This window comes from Cricetulus griseus, chromosome 8, assembly GCF_003668045.3.
Source record: "Cricetulus griseus strain 17A/GY chromosome 8, alternate assembly CriGri-PICRH-1.0, whole genome shotgun sequence".
NCBI classification, from domain to species: Eukaryota; Metazoa; Chordata; class Mammalia; order Rodentia; family Cricetidae; genus Cricetulus; species Cricetulus griseus.
The window spans coordinates 83,842,443-83,852,561 of NC_048601.1; the positions used below are offsets into that span (position 1 = coordinate 83,842,443).

Here is a 10,119-nt window from a genome sequence, read left to right on the forward strand (position 1 = left end):
AAACACTGAAGGATTGTCATTTATGAGACAATAACCACACTTTCTAGAGTTAACTTAGAGAACATTCTACCAGATATACACGTGTAGAACACCAAGTATTTTTGTAAATTAGGTTGTGAGAGCAGAAATTCATCTACCCAGTTTATCATGCCATCACATCGTCTGTTCTGCAGGGGTGCTCATTATTTGAGAAAGCCCCTGAAGATTCTCACAGCCCACCCAGAGCAATGACAAGAAATGCCCCTCTCCCTTTCAAATACCTGTACTTGATCCGATTTTAATTCTAGTGCATTCTTGTTTTAGCAAATCCTTCTAAAGGGCTAATGGTGGAAAATAAAAACTTTCATGACCACCAAGAAATAAAATCATATGCTCACACATGCATACATTTGATGTATTTCTTTAGCCTACCATTGTTACTTCTTTTTAACTTTTAAGCCAGGGGTCATTGAGATCATGTCAAACAATGAACAGTGCCCAAGTTTGCTGACAACCTCAGAGATCTCCCTATCAAGGAGTCTGAATACCAATGATAAAAAGAGTTAGCTGGTTTAGGTGAATTGGTAGGGAAGCCCCTATTATCTCCTTGTAGACTTGGAGTATGAAAGAATAGAATAGTCAGGATTTTTAGTTCATTGGTTAGATTGTTTATCACTTACCTCTTCTTAGTCACATTTTACAATTTTTGAATAAAATATTAAAAATAATTTTAAATCACTTGAAAAATGATTTTAAACCCCATATTACTTGAACATGAAAGGCAATAAGCTATTCTGTGGCTCAGCCATTATCTTAATTAAGGTTAGCTTCAATATTATTTTCTTGGAGAAGGGTTATGTTCCCTTACAAGTTTATTCAGACACACATAAATAATAAAAGGTAAGTGTTACCATGCGCTGGATAGTTTTATGGCAACTTGACACAAGCTAAAGTCATCTAAGAGGGGGGAACCTCAATTAAGAAAATGCTTTCATAAGATTGGGCTGTAGGCAGGACAATAAGGTATTTTCTTAATTAGGGATTGCCGACGGAGGGCTCAGTCCATTGTGAGTGGTTCCGTCCCTGGACTGGTGGTTCAGGTTCTGTAAGAAAGTAGGTTGAACAAGCCATGAGAGCAACCCAGTGAATAGCACCTCTCCATGACTTCTGCATCAGCTCCTGTCTCCTGGATCCTGTCCTGTTTAAGGTCCTTTCCTGGCTTCCTTTGATGATAAACAGTAATATGGACGTATAACCCAAATAAATCCTTTCCTCTCTGTCTTAGTCAAGGTTCTGTTGCAGAAATGAGACCATGACAACACTTATAAAAAGAAAACATTTAAGTGAGACTTGCTTACAGTTTTAGAGGTTTAATCCTCATGGCAGAGAAGCTTGATGACACGCAGGCAGGCATGGTAGCTGAGAATTCTAGAGCTGAATAGAAGGCAGAAGAGCCTGGGACTGGCTTGGCCTTTTGAAACCTCAAATCCCACCTACAGTGACACACACCTCCAACAAGGCCATACCACTTCTCAGTGACCACACATTTGAATATATGAGCCAATGGTGTCCATTCTTAGTCAAACTACCATACCCCCAACTTGCTTTTTGGTCATGCTGTTTCATCATAGCAATATACACCTTAACTAAGACAAGTTGAAACCAGAATTGTGGGGTATTGCTGTGACTGACCTGAGCATATTGTTGTTTAAGGGGATGGGGAGTGTGCGGTAGAACTTTAGAATTTTGGCCAAGAAGATCCATTGAGTGTTCAATGCTTGGTGAGTTGTTCTATAGGAGCTTGGACAATAAGAATGTTGAGGGCAAAACAGATGATGGAGGGAGGCCTGGCTTGTGAAGATTCAAAGGGCCAATTAAATACTAGGGCCATTTGTTATTTTGAATTAAGATTCTGTGGTCTGGTTAGCTTCAATTGAAGAATCAGATGTGATTAACAAGATACCAGAACTATTAAAGTGAAACCTTGGTTTTGGTGGAATACTTGATGCTGGTTGGCTGGAGCTAAGAAATTAGCGGTGATTAAGAAGAGACGGGCATCACTGAGGTGAAATCTTTTGGGAAGTGTTTCTTGAGAGTCAGCAAACACAGGCTGTGTTCCAGAGATGGCCAAGGTTGTACCTCACACTGACAGCTGAACTTGTTACTGTGGTACTGGTTTTGAAGACATAATGGGGGTCATGAAAAGCAGTTGAAATTTGGAACTGTGAGAAGCCAGGAGTGGCCGCTGGTGAAGATGCAGCCTCAGCAGCAGTTGAAGGCCTGGCATTGAAATGGTCAGGCAGAGAAGTTGAGGCTTGGCCTCATGAAGACAGTCGGTTGGAGGTTATTGGTGAAAATTGCAGCCCAGTGGCAGCAGAAGACCCCAGTGTTTTGGAGATGCCAATACCATGGGATGACCATTGAGAACAGGCAGTTGTGGAGTGGAGCCAACTTGCAGCCTACAAGATGAGCTGTGTGTGGCAGAGGGTAGACACAGAGAAGTGACCAAGCCCTTTGGAGGAGTCCAGAAGATTGTGAGCGAAGCCCAGACATTGAACATTGATTTCACTTATAGAGTTTGCTTTGATTTGATTAAAAATGTGCCCTGTTTCTTCCCTCTAGAAGAAAGTATTTATTTTTGATTTTATAGCAACCCATGGCTGAGACACTTTTAAGAGATCGGCCATTTTAAAGAGCCTGAGCTTTTAAATGTTTAAATTTGTAAAGACTGGGGAATTTTTTTAAGTTATTTATATTTTAAAATGAGATCTTTCAGATGAATGAGAAAGGAAGGGATGTGTCTTAACCATGATGTGTTGTTTTTGAATCAAGTTGACAAGGGAACAATTGTGCTGGGTAGTTTTATGTCAACTTGACACAAGTCATCTGGAAGGGCAGAACCTCAATAAGAAAATGCCTCCACAAAATTGGGCTGTAGGCAAGCCTGTAGGACATTTTCCTATTAGAGATTGATGGATGAGGGTCCATCATATGGTGAATGATGCTGTTCCTTGCTGGTGGTTCTAGGTTTTATTAAGAACACAGCTGAGCGCTATGAGAAGCCAGTAATCAGGACCCCTCCATAGCCTCTGCATCAGTTCCTGCCTCCAGGTTCCTGATGTTTGAATTCTTGTCCTGACTTCCTCCAATGATGAACACTGATATGGAAGTATAAGCCAAATAAACCCTTTACTTCCCAAACTGCTTTTGGTCAAGGTGTTTAATGGCAGTATATTAATTATGCAAATGGGCTTCATATTTTCATCCATGAATATTGTGTATTTTGTTTATCCAGTACCCTCTTAACCCCCTCCACTCACCCACTTCCTCTTCCCCATTCTTCTACTTGCTTGTCTTCTTTGGTGACCGCACGAGCTTAGTTAGGGTTTTGATAAAGGGTTTCCTGCATGCACCTCTCAAGTGCTGAGTTTCAGATGAACTCTGACTCTGGTCAATACTGATATGCTTGTTTGCCCATCTGTAAAATTGTGCTATTAGTTCCTCTCTAGGTTCTGAGAAAAAATGACTGTATACTATGCCAATAACCACACCCGGTGTAGTTTGTACACGGAGATTCTATAGTGAGACAATAAACACTTAGCTCCCTCAGAGACAACTTGTCAGCTTCCTAAAATGATTAAGTTCAAAAAGCTGCAACTGACTTATCAGATTAACACTAGCTTTATCAGCGAAACTGTTCATTCACATTGTTCAGTTTCCAGTTGGTTAAGTGTGAAATTCAGTGTTAAAGACTCCACATCAAGAACTGAGATGTTATATGAACATCTAGCTCAGCTGTGTTGCCAAGGGATAATTTAAGAAAGTGACTTATACTTAATTATACTGGAAATTCAATAGGAAGCACATGACAGGTTGTTAATTTTCTCTTCACAGGAAGAATCATTGTCAATCTTTTATGAAACTACTTTAGGATGCTGGCTCATTAAGAATCAATTGGGGGACATTCAGATGGTAACGGTCTCACCTCCAAGCCTGACCACTTGAGTTGAAGCCCCAGCATCCAAATGGTACAAGGAGAGACTCAACTCTACAAAGTTGTCCTGTGATTTTTTTTTTTTTTTCCCATGCAATGCTACCCCACATAAATAGAAAGTAGATTAGTAAATTAGGGGTAGGCTATTTCTGTGGCTGCGCACTTGCATAGAACACACAAGGCCCTGGGCTGAGGTGTGTGTAACCAATTAAATTTATAACCAGTTCCTAAGTTCTTTAAGGTAACGATTGAAACACTCATGCTACGCTTCTCAAGTAGATACTGCATGGTCCTATTCAGTTCTGTTCCAATCCTTTAGCACTTATCAAATTTCCCAAGGCAAAAATAACTGAGTGTACCTTGAAACATGCCTCTAAACTTAAATGGACATAATCAGCTTCCCATTACTGACTTTATCCTTCTCTGAGAAATTATTCTATTTTGAATATTAAATGTCTCTGAAAATAAAATGTAGTTACATAAAGTATTTTCACATTTTCTCTTACTATCAGACTTGAGACAAAAACATTCAAACAGCCACCCTCCCACTGCAGCAAACTGGGTTTTGTGGTAAACTGTCAACTTCCATCTTATTTTATTATTGATGGAAGCATGTGATGCCAAAGTGACGAAGGTAATTTTACACACCCAGAATTCTCTAAGTACTGAACCTTACCACCAATCTTAAAACCAAACAGACAACATTTCAAATGACTAACTTTTAAATGAATGGGATGAAAAACAGGCCCCAGCTGATGACTGAAGCTGTTCATCAGTACTCAGATATTTCTCTGAATGCTTCTGGTACAGCAGTTATAAGTTCGAATCTTCAAAACACAAAGGCAGATTGTGGGTGAAAAGCTCCCACAGCCTGTCCCACAGTCCTAAGCCGGAAAGAAACAAGACAAGTAAGACTTTTTGTTAACCAAATGGATTTATACGAAGTTTTCACAGATGTTACATCAGATCTCTTTCATCATCCCGCCTGTGGTTTCACTAACTGCTTAAAGAGTTTTAGACCCATCCAGGTTAAACATACTGGCGTGGCAGTAAGAGCAGACTGTAAAAGCAAAGCCTGGCTGTGCTGGTGCAGCCCTACGGGAAATTCTCCAGAAAGCAGATCAGACAGTCCTGCTAAGGAGAGGAGTGGGAGAACAGGCAGGCAGGCAGGCAGAGGTGAATCACTGTTCTTGCCCTTCCCTGTTAAAGGTACACAGTATTAGAAGTCAGTAGTTAGGCTTTTAACAATCATGGTCTAATGTTGCTCAACTTCTTCTTGCTTCTTATTTTGACGTATTGTCCTTGCTGCCTGTGGTATCATATTAGGGATCCCATCAATGATTGGATACGCTATTCCCAACTCTTCATTAATCAACTCATTTGTCGATGCTTCATATCTGAGGAAGAAAAAGAACATAATGAACTATGGGAAATCAAAGGTCAGAAGAGTTTGATAATAAAGAACACCTATCTAATTCTTGGTACAGAGTAATTCCTCCAATAGTTTTAGTCTTATATGCACTAAGTCAAACCAACCATTTCTTTTGGAAATCATCTTACAACCTGTAGTTTTTTCCATTGGAATCAGTATATCTCATATTATCTTTTATAAAGTTCATTCCCAAGTTATGCCTTAACCTTTTCATACCAGCTAGAAAAAAATGTCTACATTTCAAGCCAGTATTCCTTCCTTGCTATGGTCAACCCCAAGTCACTCTGAAGGGGGGGAGGGGCGGAGAACTTCCTCTGTTGATCTAAATGCTAGAGGGATTTATATAAGACAACAGAAAGAAATAACTAAGAATCAAAACATGCAAAATAAAAGCCTGAAGATGATCAGGTGGTGGTGGCGCACGCCTTAATCCCAGCACTCGGGAGGCAGAGGCAGGTGGATCTCTGTGAGTTCGAGCCCAAGCCTGCTCTACAAAACGAGTCCCAGGGAGGGCTCCAAGCTACCCTGTCGAGAGAGAGGAGGGGGGGGGAGAGGGAGAGAGGGGAGGGAGAGAGGGAGAGAGGGGAGAGAGGGGGGAGAAAGGGGAGGGGAGAGGAGAGGGAGGGGAGAGGGAGGGAGGGGACAGAGGGTAGAGAGGGGAGAGAGAGGGGAGAGAGAGGGGAGAGAGGGGAGGGAAGAGAGAGAGGGAGGGGAAAGGGGAGAAAGGAGAGAGAGAGAGGGGAGGGGAGACAGAGAGACACAGAGAGACAGAGGAAGGAAGGAAGGAAGGAAGGAAGGAAGGAAGGAAGGAAGGAAGGAAGGAAGGAAGGAAGGAAGGAAAGAAGGTCCAGACGCTGACCCTGTGGTTCAACAAGCTCTGGAGACGCCAGCCTGGGAAACCCTCTTCCTTGAAGGTCTCCAGGATTGACGGTCCAGAGCAGTCACCGGAGAGCACAAGAAACGCGCTGCTTCCGTCGTGGGCGGGACTGACCCCAGCGGGGGGGGTGTGTGGCCTGGCGACCCGCCGCTGGGAGGGGGCTCCGGGCGCGCTGGCTGTGGCCACGGGGCCAGCACGGTTCTCCGGGGCCACAGGTTGAGTCTCACCTAAGCGGCTTCTTGGAGAGCGGGCACACCAGGCACCGCAGCAGCTCCGGGTGGAAGGTGCGGGGCTCCTCCGCCCGGCCACCCTGGTCCGCGAAGGACCTGACCCCAGGCGCGAGCAGACACCTCCCGGCGACCGCAGACGGTGCGCGCGGACCCCGCAGCGCCGGGACGAGCCTGCGGCACGCGGCGCTGAGCATGGCCGCTCCCACAGCCAACCGGGCCTCGATCCGACCCCTCTTCGGCTTTCCCGGCACCGACTCGCCGGTCACCCTGGCCAGGGCCGGCCCCGCCCCTCTGTGTTCTGCGGAATGCAGCCCCCGCACAGCCGGCGCTGACGTTGTGGTTCCGGGAGCGTGACTGACGTTCCGGGGTCAGTGGCTACACCATGCCTGTTACGAAACTGTAAACTAAACCAGTGCTCATTCTGTGTCCAACTTTTCTGCAAGGATAATCACAGATGCCAAGGGCCGGAATCCAGTCATACAGCGCTAGTCTTCGACTTGGGCAGCCGGCTGTCTTCAGAGTCTTCAAACACAGGCATATTGAGTGTGTTAGAAGCAACAGCTTGTTTAGTGTTAATTGTACAGTATCAGTTTTTGTGACCTTCTTTGCTTTCCGTCCCCATTCAAATATTTAAGAACCTGGAAAGAATGACTCTGTTCTCTTACTCTGTAACTGTGAAGGGTTTTTATAACCTAGGCTTGTTAATTGTAAATACCACGATAAAGAACAACTAGTTCATTCCCACAGAGAGCCAGGGGTTCTCAACCTGTGAGTCAAGACCCCTGTGGGGCAAGTGACCCTTTCACTGGGGTCGCCTAAGACCATCAGAAAACATATATTTACATTACAATTCATAGCAAAATTACAGAAATGAAAATAATTTTGTTACATCTATATATTTTGTTACATAAGACATATGTGTATATATCTTATGTCACGACAACATAAAGAACTGTATTAAAATGTCACAGCATTAGAAATGTTGAGAACCACTGCTGTAAGTGAACCTGAAGGCTGCTCACTTAGTCAAATAGTCCACTAGGATTATTCAGTGGGTCTTTATCCCAATTTTGCATGGAAGTGATACCTGTTTGATTTTCCTTATACAGTAGTGAAGTAGACAAGAACTTGCACCCAGACAACTCATAAGCCAGGCAACTCAATCTATTTATTGGTATAATAAAATAGTTCAGTTTCCATATTGGTATAGTAAGATTAAGAATTGTCTGGAGTATGAACTGAAATGCCTTATCTATTTAAGATTCTACAAGACTAGCCTAGTGTGGTGGTTCTCACATTTAATTCCAGAAGTCAGAAAGCAGAGGCTGGCAGATCGCTAAATGTGAGCGTGTGAGGCTAGCATGAGCAACACAGAGAACCCTGTATGTAGTGAACTATTGTGTAGGGAAGCTTTCCTGGGTCTGGCACTCATGAGGGGCCTTAGCTGTTCGTGGGGAACCACATGGCTACTGAAAACTTGTCTTTGCTCTTCCTTAGAGCCCTCAAGAATTATAAACATTTTCCCTCAAAGCTTTGTCACTATATGTGACATGTGAGGGAAGGGACATGGGTGTCAGGAACAGGACCTCCCTTAGCTGGACTGTTCAGGAAATGACAACTCTGACCTTACAAATACCCCCTTCTGCACACCCTTTCCCAGGCCCAGGCTCCCCCATATTCCTGAGTGTGTGCAAAGCTATCTACTATCTGTAAAAGACACTGGCTCTTTAGGTCCCCCAGATGATGTGGAAGTGTGGAAGAAAATGGCAAAGAATGTTAACAGTAAGGGTGGGGGTGGGACTCAGCAGAAGACTTGCCTAATGCGTGTTAAGCTCTGAGTTCCAGTCCCAGCACTGAAATAAAGTAAATTGCAGCCAAAAAATCCACAGCCATGAGCATGTCTGTGTGTAGGTTGAGAGCTAACTGCACTGATTTCTTGCTTGGTGAACCTTACATGGATGCTGCAAACACAGGGGTGTTTCCTAACTGTTGTCAATAAGGGAAGCAATTTTAGAGCATCTTCCAAAAGCAACAGGGGAGGGTCCATCAGTTGTAGCAGAAACCACTCACTTACTGGGTTTAGGGCGGGTTCAGTCACACGTGCCTTTAATCTTAGCACTGAGGAGGCAGAGACACACAGATCTCTGTAAGTTTGAGATCTACAGTCTAGACTACAGAGCAAGTTCCAGGACAGCCAGGCCTACATAGAGAAACCCGGTCTCAAAAAACCAATGCCCCCAAACCCAAAACAATAACAACAACAACAAAAACGCAAACCAAACTAAAACAATAACACTGGGGTTAATTACTCTGAAGTCAGACTGCTGTGTTCAGAGCATCTGGGATGATTCTCCTTCTGTGTGCTCACTTTCCATGGCTAAGGAGGGGGTGGTATCTAATTTCACTACCAAAATTGTTTCAGCTCCCAATCCCACCTTCTCATCTTAAATCCCACTCCTTAGTCTTCTCAGCCTGGAGGCTACGGTCAGGGAAGCTGCAGGATACTGTTATCCTAGTGGCCAAAAGTGCCCTTGCAGTGATCCACTGGCTGCACCATGGGCCTTTCTGTCCTGATGATCCTTAGGACTCTGGCCACTGTCCTCTCAATTAGATCCCCCTACTACACCAAGGGATTAGGTCCTTCCCTGTTGAGGATCCACCCTCTCTGTGGCTGATATGCTTCTTACAAGAAATTAAATGTCAAGTCAGGTATTTTGAGGGATTGTGGCATCAAATCATCTGGTTATAGAAGTATAGGTGTTAGTATTCAGGCATCTGTACTGACCTGTCCTTGGGGTTCTGACAGGATATGGCTTCAGCTGCCCCACTAAGAGCACCTCCTGTGCATATTCACTATGTTCCCTTTTAAAAGGACCCTGCCCAGCTCCCATCCTCCTCCTCCTCCTCCTCCTCCTCCTCCTCCTCTCCTCCCTCTCTCCTCCTCCTCCTCTCCCTCCTCTCTCTCTCTCTCTCTCTCTCTCTCTCTCTCTCTCTCTCTCTTCCTCTCTTGTCTTTCTCTTGCTCTGCGCTTTTCTTAAATTACAATAGGAGACCTAGACTTGATTGAATCCATGCAGGGACAAGAGAATAATGTGACCCAAAGAAAAAACAAAGGAGGAAACTGGGAGGTGACGGGAGACTGAGCCATGGGTCCATGTGCAAATCCCACTACTTGCTCTGGCCTCTACCCTGGACAGGCTGGATTGCACTCATTGCTCCCTGTTAACAGGTAGTCTAGGTAGAGAAAGATCAGTCCTGACTCAAGACATCTCTGTCTTTCCTCCTTCATCTCATGGTAGATAGGACAAACTGGCTCCAATATTCTTCCTATGTCTCCAGTCAGAGGTCTTCTCAAACAGTGCTCAGAATTAGACCCTGGGATACTCAAACCAAAACCTCTGCACTCCTTCTGTCAGAAGGCAAGGCTCCAAGCTGATGACAAAACAAAACAAAAACAAAAGCCACCTCAGTGGACCCTCAGTTATAATACTATTGGTCAAATGGATCAATTCTGTAAAAAAGAGAGAAAATAGCTCAAGGTCCCGTATGTTCAACTTTTACTTTTAAAGACCACTCAAAATTGGGTCACAGTTATCAGCTAGATTCC

The 10,119-nt window shown here is 44.1% G+C and overlaps 1 protein-coding gene across 1 annotated transcript; it reads right to left on the minus strand.

The window, feature by feature from the left end:
• Positions 1-4,885: 4,885 nt before the first annotated feature.
• On the minus strand, positions 4,886-6,808 carry Pyurf (PIGY upstream reading frame). The gene is made up of 2 exons (XM_027429723.2): positions 6,510-6,808; positions 4,886-5,370 (listed from the first exon to the last, which is right to left on the minus strand). The coding sequence occupies exons 1-2, from the start codon at positions 6,704-6,706 to the stop codon at positions 5,229-5,231; spliced, it is 339 nt and encodes a 112-aa protein (XP_027285524.1). The 5' UTR covers positions 6,707-6,808; the 3' UTR covers positions 4,886-5,228.
• Between the last annotated feature and the right edge of the window lie 3,311 nt (positions 6,809-10,119).

Excerpts from the sequence above, each read along its gene's own strand:
- Pyurf (XM_027429723.2), bottom strand. The coding sequence starts at position 6,706 with ATGCTCAGCGCCGCGTGCCGCAGGCTCGTCCCGGCGCTGCGGGGTCCG. Across the intron at positions 5,371-6,509 it reads CTCTCCAAGAAGCCGCTTAG|ATATGAAGCATCGACAAATG; the intron begins GTGAGACTCAAC and ends TTTCTTCCTCAG.